Consider the following 27,265-nt stretch of genomic DNA (forward strand, 5'->3'; position numbering starts at 1 on the left):
AAATTAACCGTCTGAGTGAAAATGTGACTGCTAATTAATTTATCTTCTGTAAACATAGATTTATGTTTCTTTTTCTCAACAAGGCTGTAAAACTACTCGGAACACCAGCCTATCAGAGAAATGTTAGACATTCGCACATGTTATAAACCACAGAGTAACATAACTGACTTTGAAAGGGGGAAGAAAACTCCAGTTTTGTAGTTCCCTAGAAGGAAATCGTGGCGAATTTTCTGTCATCTGCAACATTCAAATAGAGAAAATAAAATTTTTAAAAAGAAGTTGCGATAAGTTACGATTTGACCGATGTTTATTTTCCTTCGTTCTCGGGCTGTTGTACCTTGTGTATTCTAAGCTGTACTTGGTCCGCTGTTACATTTACAATTTGAGTGATCAATTGCTGATCTGTTATTTCAAGTATTTTTCAGTGTTGGTGTTGTTGTTAAAGCGGCAGTGTTTATACTCCCTGCTGTATCTCTTCCCGAGATACAGCCTAAAAAATGAAGGAAACGGAAAACAACACGTAACATTTCACACTTTGCTAATCGATCTCCTAATTTGGCGGTAAAATTTCGCGGTATTTGATTGAAGTTACATAAAGTATATAACTTCTAATGCAATTTTTTACGCGGCGGAATACAACAATTATATCCGAAACGAAGTCTTCTTGGCACACGACTTGGTTCACGGACACTACGGTATATTATCAATGGAATTACTAGAATATGATTTATAATCCCCTGCTGCTTTCAAGTTAAACAGTGCCCAAATTAAAGCAAACAAAAGTGACACCATTGTTATCCATTTCCTCCTGTCGTCTGAAGAACTTGAAATCCTTGGACCCACAGATCGGCCCGTTGTTTATATTGTTTATCGAAAGAAATCAGAGTAAACCAGAAGATTTTCTGTCAACTCGACACTAAATCAAACTAGATGGCTCTTGACTTTGAAGAATCAAATATATTGTCGCGAAAATTTCCGATTCTAAGCTTGATTCTATTTTCAACGAATGAAAGTACTTTTGAATGAAGTATTGTGATTCCATCTAACCAGCTGGAGTTTCTTTCTGCAAATTGTCGAGAGATATAGTTGAAGTTCTGGAAAAAAAAGACCACATCCTCCGTGATCAGTCATGTCCCTGAAAAAAAAAAAATAGCTGAAACGGGAATCTTCTGCTTGCTGGGTTTTCGGAGATTAGATTTAAGAAGTAATTAGTTATTTTTTAGACAAGTTGTCCTTTGCCAAGTGATTTTGTGAAAAATTATATTTCCCAAGTGAGGTGCAAATTTATACACCACTCTGATCAAGGGAACCCTCTCTTATCGTTATTAACACTTTAAAGTATCGTCATGGACGAATTCTAGCGAATTTTGTGGATGTCCGCAGCATGAGTTCAAGGTTTCGTGCAAGGATCTCGAAGCATTAATGAATAATAATTTTAATATAAGTGCACACTTGAAACCTCGTGATCTGTGCGATACCAAACCTTATTTCAAAAATTCTTTTACGCCTTTTCTCTTTTCGTTTTGAGGCTAAAACAATTCTGCTTTGGCGTTACAAAATGTTTAATGTAAAGTTCTCCCGGGTTTCGTGCGTTCTTTCTCCTCAGCCACTTACACTATTCAAAGTTGTCAATCTACAAACAAAGGAACTATCAGAGGAAAGAATTTAATGAGATTAAGTGGTTTTCCTAGCTTCCTTCTCTCGATAAGAGTCAAAAACTTCACTTCAGTGAACTGCACGCAATCAAAACCATATGCAAATCGGAAAATCATGTAAATGTACCTTGTTATAAGCTCCGGTGATTTTTCTTTTCGAAAATCATCCAAACGCCCAAGATGGAGAATATGGTGGTCAACGTGTCAAAACTGCGCTGCTTTCTAGAAAATAGTTGACCCTCCGGCCATTTGCCTAGATATAGCTCATTACCTCAGCAGACCACAACAAATATTACGTAAAGGGTGTCTTTTTGTTCAAAAATAACCTCGACTGACTAGAACACAGTTCGCGATCGTAATTTAGTCCCATGTAAACACGTGACTCTCACATATTCATGAAAAGGATTCACTACAGCTCGAAAAACAACGCCATTGACTGATTGTAGAGTGAAGAATAACTAAGGTTAAGCTGAACGGCAGAAGGCCCTTCAAGAATGTTATTGAATGATTTTCAAATGGATTGAGTAGTTTTTGTTTTTTTTTAGTCTTGGGGCAATTCAAATGCAGCCGTGACACTGGGATTATAAAAACGTTTAGTCAAAATAGTCTTGCATCTGTTTATTTAATCAGAGCCACTTTACACGGAGACGACAAAGTTATCATTGCCACATGGTTCTGGAAGTGTCACCCTCGATAGGTTTGAAGATACTTCAGATCATAATTACCAGCGTCTGCTGAGACATGACATCGAAGATCAATTAACAAGGATAGTGAAAAGCAGTTTTATACATGAAGAGTCCCACAGGACAGCCATATTGATTAGACATCGCACCTACTCAAAACGTCATTGACAGAAGTGATTCACTCATTCGCTCTTATTCATTCCCGCGCGTGTCTTACCTCAAAAGCGCATGCAAAGTTCCAACACGGAGTTTTGAAAAGACCTCAAATCTTTCACCACCGTCTCTTCTGAGGGGTGGAGTCCAACTAAAGTAAGAGAGAGGCTAGAGGCCTGATTAGACAGCCTGATAGAAAACTTGCATATTGGGATATCTAATGATAGACCAGCGTCTAAATTAATCTGAAGGAAGTACATCTTAATGTACTCTAAGTTATTTCACCGATGGCTCAGCGAAACTGACTATCACTGCATACAATGGGCTAAACTGTTCGAATTCCGGGCTTTCATATCGCAAACAAGGCGCGGTAGATGTGCAGAGCGTGTGAAGAAGGAAATCTTCGGTCGGCCCTAACCTCGCTCGTATTTTTGCGCTGTGCTACTACCCTACCACTGATTGAACATCAAGAAAGGACTACTATGGCCGGTGACCAGGGGGTTAAATGGTCTGTTCTATCGTCCACTTTGTTCTATCATCAACTCCAAAGTAGAACAATACTTTTAACTTTAACAAAGACTAGTCGTTCCGTCTGTTGATTTCGCCTTCTGTCTGTCGCCAGAGACACGAGTAATAACAAACGGCATCGTCAGATAGACAGTTTGAATAGAATTACGGAATTGAAAAAAAGAACTTGAAAAACAAAAAAATAAGATACTGTAAATATGTGGAGGTGAGTTCAAATCGGTCAAGATGGAAACATTTTTTTAACGGCACAAAAGCAATACATACAGGAACTAAACAGCGATAAACTTTCGTTGTATTTGGTTGCAGACAATATTGAAGCCAGCGGTGACTTCAATTGAGGTTTAAAATACGGCCACTTAGAGCTAATATAAACTTACAACTTGACATGCTTTGAATGTAAAAAATAAAGAAAGAAAAGGTGACATTTCATCTTATTTCAACGCAGTTTTTGTGAGAAAACGTATAACGTATAACGTGTCAACGTTATCTTTCATTAGTGTCACATTTTCAAAAATAAAGTTTGCACGTGGATTACACAACATGGCCTACATATCACTCAGACAGAATGGCTTGTTAATGAGTATCAGGCCAATATCCTGGCTCCGTTCACTCACGTACATACATTCAACACTAAATATATATTTCCATGGAGACCATCATGATCACTCTTTTGAGTTTCTTATAACTTTACTAACAGTTCACCTAAAGGTTTTTATTTCTTCTGTAAGCTGTTAAAAGAATGCCTCTGTCAATTCATTGCAACCTACAAAAGGCTAAAAGTGAAAAGAATGTAAACAAAACAAAACAAAAATGTTCCATAATTACTGGGCGTTGTCTAAGCCATCTTCGCGTGACTTTTCCCAACTCCGCCTTGACCTCATGATTTGTATTTCGTATTTTCTCTCACATCCCGGCATTAGTCACGCAGAAAAAAGGGCTGTAAACCAGTTTAAAGCCTTACCATCAGACATTCACTATTCATGTACAACCAAAAGATTCGTAATGACTGATGAAACGGAGTTCTAACAAATTTTATCGATGAAATGACATTCAAAAGCGAAAAGGATAATTGGCAATCGAATTGTAATAAGTACTGAATGGTGAGATGTAACTCTCGCCAACTGAAAACCTTTTTGAAAAAACGTGTTTGATCCATGCCATGTAGCTCGAACACCACTAATTTTCTCTAGTAAATCGTGCAAAAAAGAAAACGATGGTATTATTCCAGTGAGCCCAAAGGTACTGAAGCGTTGTGGATAGATTCAAATCTGATCGTTTATTGCGCCATGTTTTCCTAGGCACACACTAGTGTCTGGGCCTCAGTGTGTTCTTTACTCAACGTTCGCTGGGAGGCTTAAACTGTCAATGACAGTGTATGATAAAACAGGGGACCACGAAGAGACATCGAAGTTTTAGATGGATTTTGTCGCTAAATGAACAGCGCAACGAACAACCCTGATTGCGTGGGCTCGTGTACTGACGTACCACTGTACCATGTGGAGGGAAACGAATAAGTGATAACAAATCGGTATTCTCATCTTATCTGCCTAACAGTGCCGACGGAAGAGAAACCCAGACTTGTCAATCCAAACGCACTTTTATTGAAGAGGCAAAATTAGAAAATTGAAGTCTAAATTTATAATGGTAGCTGAGAGCGCTAGCTCCTCACCGCACAACGAGACTCAAGGATGTATCTTGCTGAGAACGGGTCGTGGAATTGTTTTGCAAACTATCCAATCAAAACAAGTCATTGAAAGACATCTACTTTGAAAGGAAATGCCGGTTTCCATTGATCTATTCGTTCAAATATACACAATTTCCGCTTATGATCACGCATTATGTATTTCTATAAGCTTCCTTTGTGACCTAAGGCATTTACAGCTACGAGAACCAACCGATTGCAAGAACACCAACAGCTCTCTCGTTCTTCTTTTAAAATTTTTCCCTTCTTTTTTTATTATTTCACTTAAGTTATGTGAACGTCTTAAATGAATTGACCACCTATATGTTTATTATAATTGTTTATATTTTATATTCGTACACTATACTTAGACATTATACTTATGAAATTGTTGGGCCCAGTCCAATGTGATACGATGTAAGCACTTAATTTTTTAATTTCGTGATTTGCTTATTTAAGGCGGGACAGAAACTCTTTACGTTGACCAATTTACATGATCAATTAAGTTCAGAAAACCAAATTACCATATAATACCCCCCTCCCTCCCCCCCCCCCGTGAAGTAGCAGCACAGTTTTTAGTCAGTTTGAAATTTACTCCCATATAGGATAAATCGTTACAGTTCCCGAAGCCAATTTGAGTTTAGCGACGTAATTATTTTGTGTGATACGTTGTTAAATTAATGTTATGTGTTTCACATTTGTCATTGCTGTGTTCGTGGGAGCAAAAAGTAAAAAGCCTCTTGGTATCAACAACAAACAACAACAACAACTTTATTTGTACCCAACATAAAAAATAGTGATAAAAATAATGATAAATTGACAAGAATGTAAAGGAGCACTGGCTGCCCCACATAACCATAGGGCTAGAAAAAAAGGGCAGCTATACTTAGGTGATTTATGTAATGTAATTATTTGGGTCAGATATAACACACACAACACACACACACACACACACACACACACACACACTCATTCATCATACAAAACAAGGTAAAGGAAGCAGGGAATATCAGAGTAAAAAACAAGCGGAAGGCCAGAAAAATTATTAATATTTATCAAGAAGAATTAGCTTAGGGTTTTTCTTAGAACGTTTCAGAGGAGGAAGCTTTATGTCTTCACTTATATCATTCCAGACTTTAGCACCCTGAAATCTTATGTTGAAGATTCCATAATTTGTTCTGGCATTTGGAATAGTATAAGTCATTTTACTGGATAATCTGGTATTATAATTATGTAACATCCTAACAGAATTGAAATAAGGGTCAAATACAGGAGGTAAGAGTTTCTTGTGAAACTTATGCATAATACTGCAAGTTGAAAGGTAATTTGTAAACAGGTTGATATTTATTAAGCTCCATTTATTGTAATGACATACTTTTTAACTCATAATATGTATGTAGATTTCTGTTGTAGTTTTTCCGAATTCATTGTAACATAAGATATGTAGTTTTATCTTATGATGGAATAAAGACTTTTATATTATATTATTATATTATAATAATGTCAAACAGCTTCACAACATTTAGATCTTTAAATAAAGGACTTGAATGTTCGTTATAACTAAAGAAAGTAATTATTCTCAAGGCTCTCTTCTGTAATATAAATAAAGGTTGCAAAGCTGTCCGATAGGTATTACCCCAAACAAATATGCAGTAGTTTAAAAAAGGCACAACTAAAGCATAGTACAGGCTAAGTAGTGTTTTAGTATCCGGTAGCCTGTACGCCCTGTGGAAATAACTAGCGAAAAAGCAAACGGGAAAAATCACGCGACGGGCCTCACTTAACCGTTACTCTGACGACCACACCCCGCCGTTCGTCGTTCAGCGCCGGGTTTTCACTCGCCTCCGTCGACTGAGAGCCCGGAACAGCTTAGGTACCTGGCCGCCCGTAATCTGTTTCCGAACCAAGCAGTGATCGACCCGAAGAAGAAAGGAACGGTCGATGGGAATACTCCGGGGGACGGGGCCGGGTACTCTCTCACTCAGTGGAGTAACCAATACGGGCTTTTTATGCCTCGAAAATAGAGTTTTTCTTTTAAACAGGGTCTGAAGGATGAGCGCTGTACACGTGTTTGTCTAAATACGTTTGAAGTGGGATTCTGGGGTCGCTGTGTCATTTTTACCGGAACAAGGTTTACCAAGGTTTACCAAGGTTTACCTTGTTTGCACCCTCTCCCGATGATCCACTAAGTTGTCTCCTCCCCTCACTCCAGGCTAGCTGCAGACTAAATAATCAGTAGAATAATCACTGAGTTGAAGCTATTTCTTACTGATAGTATGGTCTAGCAAAGAGGAAACACTGCAAACAATAAGAACCAAAACTTGAGAGTTGTGCATAAAGAGGTTTGGGTGTGTAATCATAAAAATACTAATGCTGATAAATAGCCTTTAGATCCTTCTGTAATATTGCAGGCGGATGGGAAGGAAAAACGCTCTAAACAACCTTGTAGCTAGAGCTGCGGCGAGAGAGTCCCGAAGTGATAAGCGAAGACCCTTAGCGCGACCAAAATGATTCCCACGAGTTATTTTCAAGAACTGACTTGAAAAGAGAAGCATGTACCCCAGTATAGTCTGAAAACCCCTCGAGCGTACAAGAATTGTGTTTATCATGATTGTTTATCCTGACGGTGCTTTTGATTTTATTCCGGTTTGGGATGGGAGTGGTAAGGGTGCAGTTTCCTGTACAGTTACCAGGCATAGAACGGCTTATTTGTACAGACCAATAATGCTAACAGGAGATATGAAATAAGATATAATAATTTGAAACTTAAATTTAAATCCAGCCCGATAAGTTGAATGGCAAAAAAGGAACAAAAGAAAACCAATGGAATACTGACTATAGTTACCAGCTGTCCATATTCGTGTTGACAAGCGTGTGACAGTTAAAACCCCTCTGTCTTCCAAAAGTCGTATCACGTTTCAGTCCATTGTTACGGGTCGTTTTAGGGCAGAAAGTCGATCTGTGTCCTCTTGATTTTAATTACACGGTAACGAACTAAAAGAACAATTTTGATATGGCAGCGACCACAACAGTTGAGGCTATCTATGTACCGGACAACCTTGATGGAAAGAAATACATGAAAAACCAACAATGGCGGCTTCGAATTTGGATTTGTGCTGGAATATCTACTTTGATTGTGCTATCAGCAGCATTGGCGTTCATTATTCTTATTTTAAACTTCTCAGTATTTCTGTCGCAGACCTATGATCTCACTCAAGGCGATATGAGGCTGATATCGGTATCTACGGCTTTCTGTGGAGAGATATCGCTTGGACAAGATTCCTCTACGCGAAAATTGTGGATTCTGCCGTCCTCGCGCGTAAGTCCCCAACTGCGAATAACAAATATTTCTACTGATGTGTTAGTTTCAAAATTTAGTTATTGGTACAAGAGTTTCTATTTATTAAAAGGATCATCCGTCGTTATAAATGCCGAGTCCGATGGCCCATTGAAGCTTTTTATTTTCAAGGACAGACAACGACGTGATGAATGGATTCTTCAGAATGGGGATTCTACGGAGAAAAGTGGCTTCTCTGGGGAATACTCTCCGCAGCCTTCAAGAATATCTTACACTCTTTCCGCAAAAGAAACAGGCTACTATTACATTCTTTTTAAATTCTCAAAACAAGATAACGATGTTTCAAAAATGAACCTGGGAATGACTTTAAGTCGTAAAGTGTACGATGTGGATTCTTCAGTATATAGTTGTAGCGCGGGTGCAAACGAAGCATGTTCGGCGAGATTACTGATTGGGTCATCAGAAGTCGGCGTGCTCGAAGTAACACAGAATCCTCATTATCACAATAATGACCTTGTGACAACTTGGCAGTGTGAGCCCCGTATTTGGTTTTACTTGGCGGTCTTTGCTGGACCTGTTTTGTTCTTTACTGTTGGAAGCTTTCTGTTTTATTTTGTTTTCATCAACCGAAAGAGAGACAGTATTATTCAGAGACTGGCATTTCACAGACAGAACGCACTCAGGCGAGCAAGTTGTAATGGTTGTGACCGATGTAACAGCCTTGGTAACAGGAGTTTAAACGGTTCGCTGAGGCCTCCGAGTCGAACCCCAAGTATACGTAGCTTGGGTAACCAGACTGACGTGTCACGCACCGCTTCTTTGCAGCCTGTTGTGACAACGATGTATGCCGGAAACGCAGCTAGCGAGGACAGCGGTCACGACACTGATGACGATAACAAAAGAACCAGCAACACGGGTCGTCGCTCGAAAAAGCGAACATCTTCAGTTGACGGAGCGTCTTTAGTATCACAGGAGAGCGTTTCAAGAAGACCCAGCTTCAGCACATTCCAAGGGAGTGAGGATGAATGCTCCAATGTCGTTGGAAATCATATGCAGAGTGAACCAGCGCGCAAGGGGCACACCGGTGACAGAGCACGTAAGAAAAGATCAGATCGTCGTGAAATGCGTGAGAAAATTCCTTACGGCACTATTCCTAGAAACCATTCAACTCGGCGAAACTCCAGCGAAGAATTGACTGAGCACACAATTCGCACGTTGCCACTTGACCGAAACAACTCCCCACCGACTGGACACTCTGACAATCACCTTAAATTTGAGCTTCGACCTAGGAACTCGTCATCTCGGCGATACTCCAGTGAAGAATTACTTGACCAAGCATTGCTACGTAACGAAGGCAACTCAGCAGCTGGTGGCCGACCTAATCATCAACTAAAGTCCGAGATGGAAAACCTGCTTAGTAAATCTGAAAAAGATAAACCCAGGGAGACTTCAACTCGGCGACACTCAAGTGATAAGTTATGTGAAGACGCAACCATAAAATTGCCACGTAACCGGGGCAATAAAGCGCCCGCCAGTCACTTAAACAATTATCTAGAGCCTGATCACGACAGACCCGCCTCTCTTCCGTCTTTGCAATGCCCTGATGGTGCATGGGGACTCCCTTTGGATTTGATTCCTGAATCCCAACAAAGGGCTCTATCTGAACTGACATTCATCCCACCACGAGAGGAAGACACTGATATCTGGGAGCCTCAGAAGATAAAATTACGGACAAGTTCTGGGCGACGACGGGACATGGGATGGACCCCGAGATTGTCCATCGTTTCTGAGGCTTAATGAGAAATCCGTTTGTCATGTAAGACTCTATCGTGCCAAGATTGTGCGGGAATCTATAGATTTAGATGAAAGCCAAAGGCGTAGTTATTCTCTCTGAATTTAGGCGTTTACAGACTGATTTGTTAATGTGTTTGAAGCAACTTACATTGCGTGAACGATCAAACAAACGTGCAAACAATCAAAGAGCTGTAGCATGTAGTGTTCCTCGATAATACCATAGTTGAGACTTAATGCGTTCTCTGCAGTTAAGACTGTTAACGTTCGGTTTTGTTTCAATACGATTTTGAAGGCCCATCCAGCCTCTCTAAGACTGACCCACAATGAATATTTTACGATAAGTCATTTGGATTCTCTCGGAGATTGTAGTCGACTTTAATGTTTATCCTCCTTTTGCCCCCTCTTGCTGTTATTGCTAAGGCCAGATCTCGCGCCTGCCGATCTTTTGACGACTGCTCCGCTCTCTTCTACGTCAACTATCGCAGCAAAAGTTGGCTGCAAAACTTAATCATGTTTCCTGCCCGCTCCAGATCAAAAGAAGTAAAACAATTCTAATAAGTATGAGAAGGGGGGGGGGGCTTGTAAGACTTGCAGAATAATACAAAATGACAGTCGCTTGCATTTTATCCCTGGATCTTGGAACGCCTGCTGGTTTTTTTACATATGTATTAGTCCGCCTTTTTCCTCCATGATCAAAATAAACAAAAGAAAGTATTTTCCAGTTTGCATTGGACTGATAGTAATAAACGAACGCACAAAGTCGCCATCTTGCATTGTAGGCACGTTGGTGACGGTGACCTTGATTTAAAATGCTAGCTGTCTAGGTGGCCGCGGGAGTGCTAGCCTGTGTCAGGTTCTCGGCTGGAAAAATTAGTGAAGGAGAGAAAAAAAAACTGCGGTGTACTCCTACTTTCAATAATAATAATAAAGTATTTATTCACCAAAAGATAGAACTACATCTTTTGTTACAAGCAAGTGTAAGAAATTTTAAAAAAGGTAAAAAATAAGATTTAAAAATATACTATATTACATAATAATTTTAATATATCAACAAAGTTGAAATGGTAAATTGGCCACCGCTACGATTATAAAAGCTGAGGTTTCGAGCGTTAGCCCTTCGTCGGAGCGAATAGAGGAATTGTGGGTTGTGTGTTTTTAAAGGCGGAAAATGGAGCTACGTTATTGGTGGGCACATGGCAACGAGAAAAACACGAATAAATAAGTGGAATGAAAAGCATTCGTTGATACTTGTGGGATTTAGAATGCCGGTTTGAAAGATGAGCTTTTGTTCAAGAGTTTTACGGCTTTCCGTGCTACCTAAGTGTAAGGAAAGACCGCAGATTGCCATATGTTGCTTTGAATGATTAGGTAAATTAAATTAAAATGTCTAGCGACTGGTTTCGATGTGTCCCTATCATTCCTCTCCACGTCGCGAAGGTGTTCTCGGAATCGGTCACCTTGTCTTCTACCTGTTTCGCCGAAATAAATCTTTTTGCAATAAGTGCAAGTTATGTAATAGATTACATTGGCGGAGGTGCACGTGAAGTGATCGGTGATCTTAATGGATCGTTTGGGTCCCGATATTTTCTCAGTGTTATGCATGAAAGGACACGTTTTTCATCGTGCACGAGCGCATTTAAAAGTGCCTGGTTGGTCATTAGTCTGAAAAGAACTTCTGACCAAAAAATTGTCTATGTTTTTGTCGCGTTTGAATGAAATGAGCGGAGGCCGCGAAAAGATAGTGCTCGTCTCTGGATCGTTTTGAAGTAATTTAAAGTTTTTAAAAATTATGGATTTAACTGAGTGGTTGTGAGGGTGAAACTTGAGAGTGAATGGAATGCGGTCGGAATCTTCCTTGCGAAACTGAAATCCAAAAGTGATTTTTATAAATACCAATTGTGTTTCCTGTGGATCAGGAAGCTGGGAAGTAAGTCGCAAAATGAGCCTGTCAGTAGTAATTTGTCGTTAAACACTATGTAAAGTATGCGCGCGCAATAAATTTTCTTATGTTTTCGGTGTCTGCAGCGAGGCGAGACTGACGCTTACTGATCCATGAAAAATTTGCGCTGAGACGTGGATATCTCTCCTTTAATGATGAAATCACCTCTACGGCGAGCCGTGGTCGTTCTCTTAGTCGTCCACGCTAGTGTTTCATGGTGTGAGGGTATATCATCAGAAACTCCGTCACCAAAGAACAGTTCATTTGGGTGAGCCACTTGGAATATGACTCTTGTACCAGTCGAAAATATTAAATGTTTACACGGGTCATTTATTCATTTGAAGTATTTTTACACCCATTGATTTTGATCACAGTTATCAACGCTTCGTTGTTTAATTCGTTTTGAAGCACGAACAACACCAAGGGGGATGGAAATGCGACAAAAACTACACCAATTACTACAACTACAACACAACCGCCAACTATAGCTGAGGCTCAGATCGAAGAAAGGCCCGAACCACCGGAGGTTGAACAACACAGTTCGATGACAATTTTTTTTATTCTTCTCGTTGTAGGTATGATATTTAAATCATTATATGCACAGTTAAGTTGTCAGGTCTGTGGCTGAAGGTACTAGATATCTACACATATCAGTTTTTTTTTTTTTTTTTTTTTTTTTTTTTCATTCATTGTGAGCTGTTATCCTTCGTGGCAATGAATCCGATTTTACTATGTTGCTACCGTGCTGCGTTTATATTCTAAAACTATTTGAGTAGCTGCTTATCTCCTATTCTTAATCTAAAATGATTTTTGTGTTAAAGTTGGGATAACCTTTGGTGACACCATGACAGAAAAGATACCATTAAATGCCACATGTTTCTGCAGATACAACCAACATCCATTAGTAGTACAAATAAAAACAGCATATTGTGTTAACATTGTAAAATTTATGTTGAGACCTCTTAATTGAAAATTATGATCCTTGCCATCTGAGACTGATCTCAACAACAATTGAAAACTCTTGCGGTAGCAGCAGCATTTTATTGTTATTTGGAATGTTTTGAGGCCCAGTTCCTCCTGTACTTTGGTGTAGATAGAGGCAGAGTGTTCTCACTCTTTAAAAAAGTTCAGTTAGCTTTTAGCATGGAAATTCTGCCTAATACAAGGAAAAGAATTACAAAATCAGATGAAAGACGTATTTGCGCAATGATTATACATTTCATACAGTGAAACACTTCTTTTCCAATTAATCAGATCAGTGTATTTTCAAGCGACTAAAAGTTTTACACTCAAATACATACCTATAGTATATTCTGAAAAGACTGATCATAGTGTCAATGCACTGTGTTTATCTTTTTACATTATCTTTTTCTTTTTTTTGTCTTGCATCCTCAGCATTTCATTCTTCAGTCTGTTTCTCTTTGAGATGAGGCTTGGTGAAAGAGAGCATTTTTGAAAAGATATATGAAGTATAATGACTTATCCCCCTTAAAGAGTTATATCTATTTGTAAATATTTTATATATTTATATTTCTCTATTTTTTGTTTAAATAAAATATCAGTTTCCTGATGACTGCATTTGGTTTCCTTGTAGCCCTTTGTATCTTGTTGATCCACTTTTTACTGAAGACTAAATTTCACTACCTTCCAGAAAGTGTAGCTGTTATTTTCCTGGGTAAGTTGAATTACCTCTGGATACTATCTCAGATAGTGCAGGGGTTTCATTATGTTTTCACAGGCAGGCAAAACTTTTGAATTGAATTGAACTTCTTTGAAATGAATTGAACTTCTTTTTGAGATAAACTTTCCTCCAGATTGTCAAACCAGTTGGGCAAAACCGTCCTCATAACCACTCAATTTGGCCAGTGCCTGGCCGTTAATGAAACCTCTGATGATCGTGTGTGGGGTGACTGCAATGTTCACAACCTACATGTGCTACAGAGACAGTACTGTATTTATTGAGTTCCTTTTTGAAATTTTGACGCTTGTATGTAAAAGTTGTACATGATGCTTTTTCCTCCATTACAAACAAGCCTTGAATGAACAGTTTTTGTATGATTTATTACAGGTGCATTAGTTGGTTTGGTCATTAAAGCCTTAAGCCATTTTGCTCTTGGAGACTGGAGGGTTTGTATCAATATTCTGCTTTGCTGATATAATAAATTCTTCTATTATAATTGTTTATTACAAGCAATATTAGAAGTATGTGTGCTTTGATATTTTGAGGATTACATTATAACACACCCATATAGAATAAATTGTGTGGCCACTAGGCACAATTCTTTGTTTAAATTTGCTCCACTGATTGAGAATTACATTATAACTTGCTTTAAAGGTAACCCCATATAGAATCAGTTTTGTGGCCTCTAGGCAGAATTCCTCATCTAAACTTGAAAAGTGTGGCCAACTTTGCAGTTGGACATGGAAAATCTTCTCTCTTAACTTTTCAAGATTCTCCTTGTTCTTCATTTCTCAATGGAGACCTTGCATATGGTCCCTAAGATGCTTAAGTATGTATAAAATATGATTACATTCATTACAATTGCATGCTTGTACAATTTTGTTAATCTTTAAAAGTGCCAGTTCTGCATATTTGTGCAATTTTAATTTTGCAACTGCATCTTGTCTTTGTGTTATTGAACACAACAAAAATTTGATTGTTTTTAATATTCTCCTAAAGTATTGCTTTCAGAAATCCACCCCTTCAAAACAAAATTGGTACTCTCTTTGAATTAATTCATTTGGGTAAAGACTATTTGTTTCAGGAACAAAGTTGGTATTGTTTCATTCCTTTCCTTTTTTTTGTTTTATATATTAGAAAGAGGAACACTTTAATCCTACGGCATTTTTCCTCATTTTGTTGCCACCAATAATTTTTGAATCTGGTTATTCACTCCACAAGGTAAGAGTATCATCCAGACAACAAGAAGGGACTTTTCATTTGGACTTAAACACTGACAGTTTAAAAATTAATAAAGTTTCAAGACTTCGAGTTTTATTTTTCAAATCAGTCCACTGTATGTTCTCCTTTATGTTCTACTGTAATGGTTATTGCGATGTTTGCATTCAAATCTAACTTTCTTGTAGAATTCTTAACCACTTGAAAATGAAGACATTGATTTAATTATGAAATAGCTAATTATGAAATGTCATCAGTGAACTCTGAACTAATGTCTGTGTTTGTTTACTATGCAGTTGTTTAAAAAAGAAGATAACAGAATATTATTCTTAGCTTTTAGTACAGAAAGATGTTTTTCTCTGTTGCAAACAAACTTGCTGTAATTTCTCTTATTTTTGTTTAAATGACTTTGAAAACAGAATACAGGCAGACCAGACATGAAGTATTTTTCAAGTTGTGGCAATAAAACTCATTGAATTTCTGTTAAATATACTCTTTACATAGTCATGAAGTAAAAATATTTATTATTACACGACTCGGGCAGTCAGAGGGCCAATAACTAAAATCAACCATTCAGAATGCTCTATTGCCGGTCCAATATTCTCTCAGTATTGGACCGGGCACTGTCCCAAATGGTCCCGAATGATACCGCACTTGTGTCCCTTTGAACTTCAGTCGTATAATAAATCTCTTATTAACCAAGCTTGCTCGGGACCGTACTGGAAGAATATCGGCCCTTGGTCTTTTTTTGTACAGACCTCGCTGCACGCGGTCCGTACTGCCAAGACCTCGGGCCAATATTCTCCCAGTGCGGCCCTCGCGCTTGGTTAATAAGATATATATATATATACTATAAGAATTTGGGAGATATGTTGTATAAACTTCAGACATTTTTTTTCAGTGTCATTGTCTTGAATGCTCCATTTCACATGTAAAGAGAACTTTACAATATAAATAAGTTTTGGATGATTTCAGCACTTCTCTTGATTTTTTTTCAGGAGTACATTCTAATTCAGCATTTCCTTTTCTTTTTCAGGGTAATTTTTTTGCCAACATAGGCTCGATTATTGTTTTTGCTATTTTTGGAACAGCTGTATCAGCCATTGTAATTGGAGGTGGTATCTATTTATTGGGAAAGGTTAGCAGTTTCTCTATCTTTAAAAAGAACCTTCCTAGAAACCAATTTTGTGTGATCAGAGAACACCTAACGAAAGATCAGCTAAAATAAAGACACTCTTGAACATAATTTATTAGCATGATTAATGTTTAACTACACATATTAATTGAATTGGAAAGTGACATTTATAATAAGTGTCAGTAGAGGAACAGAAATCTCTTCCTATCTCAGGAATCTTTATGACTACCCATTGTACCCGAATGGCCCTTTAGGAAACAAACAATTCATACAGCTAATATATTGATTACCAGAAAACAAAACAAATTGTCTGATTCAAAATTTTCAATTTTACTGTACTCTGTGCTGTACATTGTAATTAGTTTTTAATCAGATTAAATTGGAGCTCTTCATTTGCAATGTATCTTAGCCAAGATAAAAATGATATTTCCTTAAGACTGCTCTTGCATAAAATTTTTTTCTGTGTTCATTTCAATAAATGTATATCTCATAAAACATGTCTCCTTCATAATTTGTCCTTTTCAGGGTGGTGTTGCATTTCAGCTTGATTTAAGAGAAAGGTGAGGTTGTATTGTGTTTCGTTAGGTGTCTACCGGCAAACATGTGAGTAACTGTAGATTTATAATCTCAATTCACACCTCTTTTTGATGTTAACCTTGTTTTCAGGGTTTGTGAGCTGTGATGGTATTTACTGTAGTTCCATAAGGTCGTAGTAGTAGCAAGTATGATAATTATTGTAAGAAATAGACAACTTTTTTGAGAGACATGTTTCGGCATGCTTATCAATCATGGAGTAACAGACCATGAGTAATTATATAACAGACAAGTAGATGAATAAAATATTTACAGTATGATGTAATACTAATTACAAGGAGACACCAAACATCAAAGGTGTGAACTAAAACCATAGAAAAGTGTTATAATGCTGTAATTGTTTGTTAAGTTCAGGTTTGATCTTATTTATATAAAAAGCTTCTTTGAGTTTTAAATCAATTGAGTTGTTAGCAGAATCTAGAATTCTAAAGCAAGAAAGGGAGTATTTGTTCTTGCTTTAGAATTCTAGATTCTGCTAACAACTCAATTGATTTAAAACTCAAAGAAGCTTTTTATATAAATAAGATCAAACCTGAACTTAAGAAACAATTACAGCATTATAACACCTTTCTATCCTTTTAGTTCACACCTTTGATGTTTGGTGTCTCCTTGTAATTAGTACCTGCTTGTATTCATCATACTGTAAATATTTTATTCATCTACTTGTCTGTTATGTAATTACTCACGTTCTGTTACTCCTTGATTGAAGATGGCATAAGCATGCCAAAACATGTCTCTCAAAAAAGGTGTCTATTTCTTACAATATTTACTGTAGTACTGACTTGTAGTGTTTCAGCATGATGATAAACAATCATCATGATGCTTTTACTATTTTAAGTTTCCAAGGTTACATTTTGAAACAGCTTTTGAAGTTTGGTTCAAAGCTGATGTAAGTTTCCTTTTCACAGCTTTGCCTTTGGCTCCCTGATTTCAGCTGTGGATCCTGTGGCAACACTGGCAATCTTCCATGCACTGGATGTTGATCCAACATTAAACATGCTGGTGTTTGGTGAGAGTATTCTAAATGATGCTGTGTCCATTGTCATGACTAAGTAAGTGGGTTTTCTATAATATTCCTTTGTCATGTTATTTGTCAATAGTTCCTCTTTTAACTTTGATGTGCCATTTATGCTTTTTTTTTGTTAAGACCAATGTGTTTGAATTTAATGAGGAACTATTTCTAAAATGGTCACATGTAATCTCAAGTTATTGGCAGGACTGGCATCCTACCTGTGGTATTCAGCATATTTTTCAAGTGGTTGTAGACTGCATGAGGAATGAACATGCAGGAGAAGAACCCATTTCATTCTGTTAGATTAAGTCGTCATCGTGGTGGCATTATCTCGATATTACCTTTTTATTAGGGAAAAGACAAAAACTCTTTCCTTTTTTGAGAGAAAACACCCTAGTTAAAATATTTCTCCTCTTATTTTCAGCACTATCCTAGAGATGGGAGCAGCACAATATGCTGATAGTAGTTCTTTTGAGACTTTCTTCTCAGCTGTGGGAAATTTTCTTGTAATGTTCTGTGGTTCAGCAGGCATTGGGATCCTATTTGCTCTCATAAGTGCATTTATATCCTTGAAAAAATTGTCATGCTATAGTTTTACATTACTGTTTGATTTTTGTTATGAGTAAAAATGCTTGTATAGGGCAATACCTTGAAGACATAGAACTAATAACCAACATCTATTTTTCCTTGACAATGTCACCTTTTGAAGCATGTTGATTTACGCACCACTCCTTCTTTAGAACTTGGTACTATGTTAATATTTTCTTATGCACCTTATGGGTTGGCAGAAGGCCTGAAACTATCAGGTAGGCTATTAATCACTCTGTAGATGTTGGATGTTATTTCTTAAATACAAACATGATTAACTACTGCATGGCATTTTTACAACTGACCATGCAAAAGTTATAATGAAAAATAACTTCCCAAACTGCACACTGTGTAAAGAATTGTGTTTCATCTCCTCTCAGTTGATAATTAACTTCTGTAGTAGAAAATTTTGTGGGTTTCAACTATTCAAGCATGAATATTTTTTGAGGAAGAGCTGGTTGGTTGTGAATATCTCCTGAGGTGAATTCCTTCTGGTCCATGCTCAACCTGCTATGTACCCAAGTACTGTGATGTGGGTCTACTTCAAATGTAGCTTGACCAATTTTTTAAATTCCATTTTATTGCAGGGATCATGGCTATTTTGTTCTGTGGCATTGTCATGTCTCACTACACCCATTTTAATTTGTCACCCATGACTCAAATTACAGTACAACAGATTTTTCGCACAACAGCTTTTATGGCGGGTATGTTTAATTCACATGTCTGTGTTCAAAAATTTTTCAAAGTGAGACAATGCTCAAGTTATGCAATGACTTAGATGAGAGGTAAACCCAAGCTTTGGAATTCTCTGAACCCCTGATATGGTAACTGTAAGTTGTTTATAGAGGGAGCATGCCATGTTTATAAAAGGAGTATACCCCAACTATACAGCGGCTGTGTGGTTGGGGTGCTGGACATGTCATCTGTTGATCCTGAGTTCAACTCACTCAGTTGCACTCTGTTAATAGCCACCCTGGCTTGCCTCTGGGCACAGGGGACATTCAATTGTAAAATAATTGTATCTGTTATGCTCACTGCATTGGAAGGCCAAACATTTTGTTGCCAATGGTAGATAAAGCCCCTGACACAGTTCTTGTAAACCATTTCCTATAGGGAACATACGTGTTAAAAAAAAAATCTTTTTCACAGCAACCTAAAATGAACAACTTTGAGCAGCTTTGATTTGTCTGTCATTGCCTCGAATGTTTAGAAATAATGATCCTTTTTTTTTATTTCAGAAACATGTGTATTTGCTTATTTAGGAATGGCAATCTTTAGTTTCAAACATCAGTTTAGACCAGCGTTTGTCATATGGACAATAGTAAGTATTGTGAAAGGAAAATTGTTCCTGCAGATAAATGAGCAGAAAAATTTTCCCTGAATGTTTTACTAATAATTTTGGTTATTGAATTTGGTTTCTGAGACTATTTTACACCAACCGATCAGCATTCATACGATTTTAGATTTTAAAAGGGTGCAAAACAAAGTTAATTATTTTTTGGATGAATTCACTTATTTTTACCTTTTCAATTTTTGTCACTTAAAAACAAACTACATACTAATTTCTTGCTTTAATTATTGTCACACAGATTCTTTGTTTACTTGGAAGAGCAGTGAATATTTACCCTCTGTCTTCTCTTGTAAACCAATTTAGAGATGTCAGAATCTCACGCAAAACTCAGTTTATAATGTGGTTTAGTGGTACGTAGGTTGAAAAGAGAAATGCTTAGTCTGTATGGGTTATTGTTTACTGTTAGTTACATGCACAACATTAGGAGTATGAAATAACTTTATCCTCCCTTATCATCCCTGAATGTTCTCTTCCAAATAATGTCACTATGAAACTTTGAGAACTTGAAGTGACCTGAATCATCTCGGGACTGTTTGTTGTTATGATCATTAACATTTGAGATCAGGACACAGGGTGAACCAAAAACTTATAACCAATGTTATTAAGTACAGTTAAGATAAGTAACATCAAGTCTGGTTGACTCTATTTCCTTTAATCATACAGTTCCAGTCAAAAAGGTGTATAGAATCTCAGTTACAATTGATTTTGTAACAGTCATCTGTGATTGAAAATAAGCATTCTCAGAGACATCCTGGAATCTGGGGACTAAATAATACGGTTAGGGCTCATTTCTGTAAGGTAGATGTAATAATATATTCTATTTTCTTTCTCCCAGGGTTGCGGGGGGCTGTGGCCTTTGCTCTTGTGCTCCATCTTCAGTTGGATGATGAAAAGCGACATGTCCTCATCACTTCTACACTTATTATAATCATGTTCACAATTCTGTGTTTAGGTGGATCAACTCTTCCACTGTTGAAGGTGAATTGACCTTCAATACATTGTCAGTGATGATTGTATTGTCTAAGATAAATTTATACATTGGTTAAATCAACTATACTTTCCACATTACCGCGTCTATTAGTCTTTTCAATTAATGCTCATTACATGTAGGTTAGAATAGCTGAAATAGTGAGAATAGTTTTCATCAATGGATGAAATAAACCTAAATTTTTTTTCCACTTTATAATTTTACCATTGTAGTTACTCAAAGCAGATCAAGGATTAGAAAAGAGTTTAACACTCAGTAAGACACAGACTGAGGTGAGTGATGAAAATATTACAACCCCTCCTCTCTCTTCCCCATTTCTTCTCCATGGTGTACCGTTCCTCTCTCCCTTGATCAGCCAGTACATCTACAGAGCAGTAAGCCAACATTCATTAATCCACAGGGCAAAGCAGTGGATGCAGATCAACTGACAGATGATGAATGGAGAATAAGCAGCAAGAAAGCATTGAAGGGCTTTTCACGGCTTGATGCTAAATATTTCATTCCATTCTTCACCAGAAAGTTTACAAGACAGGTAACTAACACCACTGCTGGCTCCTGCAGGGTTGTTATTGCTTCAGTTGGTTGCTGCTGTGCTTACCCTTCTTTTACCTCCATTGTTTTTTCAGGAGGTGCGCAACGCACATGAAGAAATGCAGCGCTTAACAAGTCAGTTGTACAGTGAAGTACACAGTGATTTGGCATCTGAAGATGAAGCAGACAGTAGACTCTAATGTTTACCTCACAATGAATCAATATTGGAAGGGGGTAAATGAATGCAAGTTTAAATTTGGTAGATCACTAATCAAAGATAAAGACAAAGTGTTGTGTAGTTCCAAAAAGATGAATATTTATTTCTGGCCTTTTTACAGTGGAAATGCAAGCTAAACATGGTGACTGAAGTTTTCAGTGATGGGACAGGGTTAACATTCTTTTTCAAAGCTCTGACAGAGAACTGATGCTCAAACATCAGTTTTAGAAGCTCTCCACAATGGCCAATTTACATTATTAACTCGGTTCGTGAAACCAAATTACCTTTTCAAAGCAACTCTCTCTTGGATGATCAGACCACACTAACAAAATTCAATTTAACCCTGTAAATCCCAAGCTCTGATTGGTAATTCTCCCCCGAAGCTGCAACACATTTCCTTGTAAATTAGTTACAAGACTTTGGTGTGAGTTCAATAGAAAAACTTCTACCTGAGAAGGTCGAGTATTCTCAGTATCTGTTGGCTTAATAATCTATGGATATTAGAGGGAGAATTTACATGTTAAATGCAGTTAAATGCAATTTAACGGAGTTAACAACAAAAATTATCAGCATTCTCAAGTAGTCAGTGCCTTTTTTGCGTATGTGCATGGGTTGGAATTCCGTGTGCTCTTCATTTTAGGCATTCTTGCGTGTGCCCTGAGCATGCACTTGTAGCATTCCCACGCAGTTTTTCCCAACCCATTTCCTCTTTCCACTGTTTATTCAGTGTGATGGGTCCCTGCTTCCCTTTCTTGTGTGGGGGCTCAGGGCTGGGTTGCCAGGATTTGCCAGCCATGGGAGAAGTCTCTATCTAGGAGCTGGCTGCCAATAGTGGAAGCTCCTGGATGTTTCAGGCATCAACCTCCACTTACCGATGCAGTTGTTAATCGTTTCTTAGGGTTAAAGGGTTAAGAGGAAACGTGAATCAGGACTAATGGCTGGCTCATTAGTTCTCACTTGAAGGAGACCACTAATTAAGGAATAAATGTAGTCTTTAGTTGCTAAGACTATAAATTCTAGAAATACATTAGAGAGAATTATTTAAGTGTACATTGTACTAAAGGATTGATACAATATTTGCTGAGGCAATTTTTTGTCTCGGTGATTTTCCTACATTTCCATGTCTCAGTGCATATAACGAAAAATAAATGTAACTCAGTTGATGTTTGTAAATATGTAAATTAGGGTTTGATGTCCAAAATAGAAGGTTTTGAATATTTATGCAAAAATGTTTCTATAAATTTGTTAATAAGATATTTGAAAGCTTTTATTGTTGGGCAAAGTGGACTTGCACGTAATGACTCCGTAAGATAATTACTTTTGACAGGTAGCACTCTCGAAATAAATCTGTTAATGTAAACCGTGTTTCTTATTTCCTCTCCTCCTCTTTTTCACCAGTGGCGACAGTCTTTCATTCGAAAGGATATGATGGACTTTGATAAAGAAAAAGTCAGATTTCAGTGGTTCTCGTTGTGGTGGTTTTTTCGTGTGTTAGTAGTTTTTTTTTTTTTACCCTTCTTGCCCATCCTTTCCTCCTATCCTTTGCCTTTTTACCTTTCACCCCAGTATAGAGGCTAATTTCAGCCCAATTTGTAAACTTAAATCCATATTGTCTGAAAACAGGACCAAAAAGGACCCATCTATTAAAGAAATCGCAGAGCGGCTTGCGAGAGTTATGCAAACAATAGCTAAGTGCGACGTAATAGTAAGTCCTACATGACAAGCCCTCTTCTAAGGTGGGGATACGCTGACATTCCTGTTGCACTTTCTTGTGCAATGCGTTTTACTTTCTTTTATATGGTAGTTTTCCATGATAACTCGATCATTTTACCGTTACTGTGACACGGATTCTAACTACATAAAAGAGGCATTGCAAACATGGCGGTGAGAGCGAAATTTGAAAACAGTAACGAAGTTGGGGTTTTCGCCAAGTTGACGAATGCATATTGCCTCGTGGGAATCGGTGCCTCGGAGAACTTCTATAGGTAAAGAGCTAAAGTTCTTAGAAAACTAAACGTCAGAAGAAGCGTGAAGGTTGATCTTTGAATTTTACGAAATAATAACTCTTTTTTAAGGAACGGGAAGGAGCGAAATGGAAGAGGGAACTAGAAATCGCACTTCAATTGAATCCGATAGAAATAGCTTAGCAGCAATCTAATGCTCTTTCCTTTTAAAAGATACGATTCACGTGGTGTTTCCTTTAGAACGTACATACGTCCCACTCTTTGGGAATTTATACAACCACTGATCTCTAACTATTGATTATGTGGTTGCGTTATTAAGAGTAATGATGTTATGGGCGAAGCTGTGTAGCTTATCTCTGTTATTCAAGCTATACACGCTGCATCAGACAGTGCTTTGGATCTCAGAACTTTATCTTGGTAGACTAAGGGAGACACACTGTTGTATTGTTATTATTATTATTTTGTTTGTCTTGTATCTCATCATTGACTCTTGGAAAAGTTCCTTACTGATATGGCCATACTTTTCAGTGATGTTTTATCTCTTTACTATTTACTTATGAATTAAGCACTAACATTGAAATTAATACATAGTGCAGTAGTTATAGTGCACCTTTCATCATCATCTTCAAGGGAGGGATGAGGTCTGTGGAGTAAAATAGGAAAGGAGTCAATAGTCTAATTTGTTGGGGCATTTTATCCTCCTGCACTTTACCTCCTTTGTTTGTGGTCAATATTTAGCTTGGAAAGTCTCTTTCCTTCCTTTCTCAGTGAGAATGCACCTGGTGACTAATGTTGAGTAAGGTGTAGAGATATTTTTGTGTTGTCCAGTGCTCTGAGGTACTGTTTGCAAGCTCATGTTTTTCCCAGAAGTTTATGGGCCTATTTTCCACTGCTCTCTTGAGTCTTGTCTTCTTTCTTTTTCATCTCTCTCTTCAGCAAGATAGTTATGGTTCATGTCCAGAGCACCAGCTTGTGATTGGGTCTTGCACTTAAAATGTTTTTTTGTAAATAAAAGGAAAATGGTCATCTCCAGTCTTTGAACCAGTTATAATACAAACAGGACAAGGTGAAGTGAAGTCATCTGTTTGACAGGAAGGGAACTGTTTACTTACTAATTTATTTATTGTGTTTGAAGTGTTTTTGAAGGTGAACTCTCAGATGTAATTCCTGTAATTCGAACATCAGTTGCAGGTGTAAGGATTGTTGGGAGACTATGTGTTGGTAAGAATTTGTCTATTGTCTGAAGCCCTCTCAGTATATAGGGGTTTATAATTATGTAATACCTAAAGTAAAGACATACATGTAATAAGTAGCTTCATCGCAAGTGAAAGACCAAATTATATATTCATCATTGTACTATATCTACAATGGTGAGACTTGCTGATGCAGAGTGCACTTGCCTTCTTCTTTCATATTACCAGTCTTAATACTTGTCTCTGCCTTCTTTTACTTCATTTTGACTCTCACTCAAGGTCTGCAAGTGGCATCGAAAAAGAACTGTTAAACACATAGAATTTGTTAAATTTCAGGTAATAGAAATGGTCTTCTTGTTCCAAATACAACAACAGATCAGGTAATATTTGGATACCCCTTTCTTTTTTATTTCATTTTCACAAGCATAAAGCTGACGTAAAATTCCATGATGGTGGGTTGTTGACTGACAACTTTCTATTGCAGGGTATTGGCTCTGCTTTACTTTTACTTTATTTGTGACAAAATAAGATACCTACATTTGTCATTTTACATGTAACCATGCACTCAACTTTGTCTCAGTTTACACAAAAACAAAAGACCTTGTTGCAGGGATGGACCTTTAATTTTTGAATATTTATCGTGGCTTTGTCCTGTCTGCCACTTAGTTGCACATTTGTGTTATTCTGGCAAATGTTAAAAGTGTTAAATTTTCCTCTATACTTTTCTAAAGGAACTTCAGCACATTCGAAATGCCTTGCCTGATTCAGTGAAGATACAGAGAGTGGAGGAGAGACTTTCAGCACTAGGAAATGTAATTGTTTGTAATGACTATGTTGCCCTTGTACACCCTGACTTAGACAGGGTAAGTATTTTATAAGCTGGTAACATTGTAAAAAAGTTGGCTCTTATTCCTAAAAATAGCCTGGTTTAAAAATATGTGAGGGACTGAGACCTATGAATATAAGCAATAAGTAAAAAATGCATCTACTCTCTTGAGGCAAATCAACATTTTAAAAGAACTGCCAAACAAACAACCCCAACTCCAGTGTGATTTATTGGTCTTTGGGACAGTATAAACAAAGTTGTATCCATTCAACCCTGATAAAGGACATTATTTTATAGGATTCATACAACAACATGATTTTTACTTTTCAGGAGACTGAGGAAATTTTAGCAGATACTCTGAAGGTGGAGGTGTTTCGTCAAACTGTGGCAGGGAATGTTTTAGTTGGAAGCTACTGTGCTCTTAGTAATAATGGTGGGCTAGTAAGTGTTGGATTGTCATACTGCATTTGTGTTTTGACTGTTGTAGTTACTTTGTTAGACCAAAAATGTTGAATGATATAGTTCAGTATAATTATACACATTTTATTTTATGTTCTTCTGTCAATTTCATTTATGATGCAAGAGATTCAAAATAAGTATTAACCTACCTAGAAGTGATCAATTCCTGGAAAATGCTATTGAAAGTAAAGCATGCTATCCACCTAGTGAAAATAAATAGTATCATACATATAATGCAACTACTGTTTGCTACAAATGGAATTGAATCTAAACATTGCTTTTTAGGTTCATCCTAGAACACCTGTTGAAGATCAAGATGAGTTGTCATCACTGTTGCAAGTCCCTCTGGTGGTGAGTTCATGGTTTAGCTAACATTAGTATTATTATTATTATTATTATTATTATCTATAAATGTGCTAATGTGAAGAGAAAAAGCGTTATATTTTGTCCCATGTGCTACCATGTTATTCATCAAAAGTGGTTAAAATTTATTTAGGCTGGGACAGTCAACAGAGGAAGTGATGTTGTTGGAGCAGGAATGGTTGTAAATGACTGGGTATCATTTTGTGGACTGGACACTACAAGTACTGAACTGTCTGTGATAGAAAGTGTGTTCAAATTAGGAGATGCTCAACCTTCAGCTATTACCAGCAGTATGAGAGCATCGCTGTTTGAGAGGTGAGTAATTTCTGTGTAGGCAATTCATGAACTAAAGGTGAAATTTAAATTAAGGACAAAAATCTCATGATTTTTTGGGGAATACTTTCATGACTTCAACACAATATTTCTAGTCTAGAATTTTATGTAACTTGGACAAAGCAAAATTTTTAGTGGGGAAGTTGTCTCCTTTCTATGAACTTAATTTATGTGTTTTTGGATTATATATTATAATTGTATAGTATAACATCTAAGGCTTACCAGTAATATTTTATCTTACAGCATGACATAAGTTGAAGGAAAATTGAAGCATATTGAAGCACATCATATTTGTACAATCAACTTCTTATCTGGATATGTTCAGGATAAGTTCCTATTGAATGACTCAAATAAGTTTCCAACCTCTTGAAGATCTGCATCAAGGAAGTGGTTCCTGAAGAGATGTCTTGATCACCTGAGGATTTTATGTACCGATCCCCCCCCTCTACCCTATAAAGGTCTCTCCCCTAGTAAGCTCTCACAAGAAAGTAAACTCTGGCTCAGTGGCTGGAGCAACAAAAGGAAAGGAGTACCAGATAAGTCTTCTCCCTGATCAAGTAATAACATAATGCCAACTATGAGGGAATTGACTGTATAAATGGTGTAATTATCATATCAAATGTGCCAATCATGGAGAATGAAATGACTCGTATCCTACCTATATCAGTGGTTAATTGCATATCAGCCGTATGTCTTGTCCTGTACAGATATTTTTCAAACAACTGAGAAGGCGTCAGTGTAATAAAAACATGGTTGTAATCGCGCCATATTTTTTGTCCAACAAGTAGCTTTGTGGCTCACTTTGTAGTAAATTTATGGTAAAGTGCCAAGGAAGTCTCTAACCTATTCCTGTGTTTAATTCTCCTTTGACAAGCTTTTTCTGAGCCCAATAAACAAATATTTCTTTTATCAAGTGCATTTAACAGCATATTTTTTTTATTTATTATACCGCTGGCAGTATCCGTGGGCAATATGAAGCGAATCCGGCCCTGTGTCTTGATTGGCTATCCATGCGCGGCCCATCTGGCCTTCTCGGGATTGCTCGTATTGATCCCGCGCAAGACAAAAAGTGCGGAGGACT

The 27,265-nt window shown here is 37.4% G+C and overlaps 3 protein-coding genes across 3 annotated transcripts; all 3 read left to right on the plus strand.

Moving 5' to 3' along the window:
* Positions 1-7,609: 7,609 nt before the first annotated feature.
* LOC111329574 (uncharacterized) lies at positions 7,610-10,513 on the plus strand. Its single transcript, XM_022934304.2, has one exon. The coding sequence runs from the start codon at positions 7,714-7,716 to the stop codon at positions 9,793-9,795; it is 2,082 nt and encodes a 693-aa protein (XP_022790039.2). The 5' UTR covers positions 7,610-7,713; the 3' UTR covers positions 9,796-10,513.
* A 1,289-nt stretch (positions 10,514-11,802) lies between these two features.
* On the plus strand, positions 11,803-21,162 carry LOC111329548 (sodium/hydrogen exchanger 8). The gene is made up of 17 exons (XM_022934279.2): positions 11,803-11,999; positions 12,140-12,306; positions 13,326-13,406; positions 13,800-13,858; positions 14,550-14,633; positions 15,667-15,768; positions 16,291-16,325; positions 17,268-17,411; positions 17,796-17,934; positions 18,072-18,177; positions 18,547-18,663; positions 19,198-19,280; positions 19,549-19,660; positions 20,146-20,288; positions 20,511-20,570; positions 20,699-20,830; positions 20,925-21,162. Exons 1-17 carry the CDS (start codon positions 11,884-11,886, stop codon positions 21,027-21,029), a joined length of 1,785 nt encoding a protein of 594 aa, XP_022790014.1. The 5' UTR covers positions 11,803-11,883; the 3' UTR covers positions 21,030-21,162.
* Positions 21,163-22,786: 1,624 nt separating this feature from the next.
* Positions 22,787-26,968, plus strand: LOC111329585 (eukaryotic translation initiation factor 6). The gene is made up of 8 exons (XM_022934314.2): positions 22,787-23,031; positions 24,146-24,231; positions 24,540-24,583; positions 24,935-25,066; positions 25,360-25,470; positions 25,774-25,839; positions 25,985-26,166; positions 26,428-26,968. Exons 1-8 carry the CDS (start codon positions 22,925-22,927, stop codon positions 26,435-26,437), a joined length of 738 nt encoding a protein of 245 aa, XP_022790049.1. The 5' UTR covers positions 22,787-22,924; the 3' UTR covers positions 26,438-26,968.
* The last annotated feature ends 297 nt before the right edge of the window (positions 26,969-27,265 follow it).

This window comes from Stylophora pistillata, chromosome 3 (genome assembly GCF_964205215.1).
Source record: "Stylophora pistillata chromosome 3, jaStyPist1.2, whole genome shotgun sequence".
Taxonomy (NCBI): Eukaryota; Metazoa; Cnidaria; class Anthozoa; order Scleractinia; family Pocilloporidae; genus Stylophora; species Stylophora pistillata.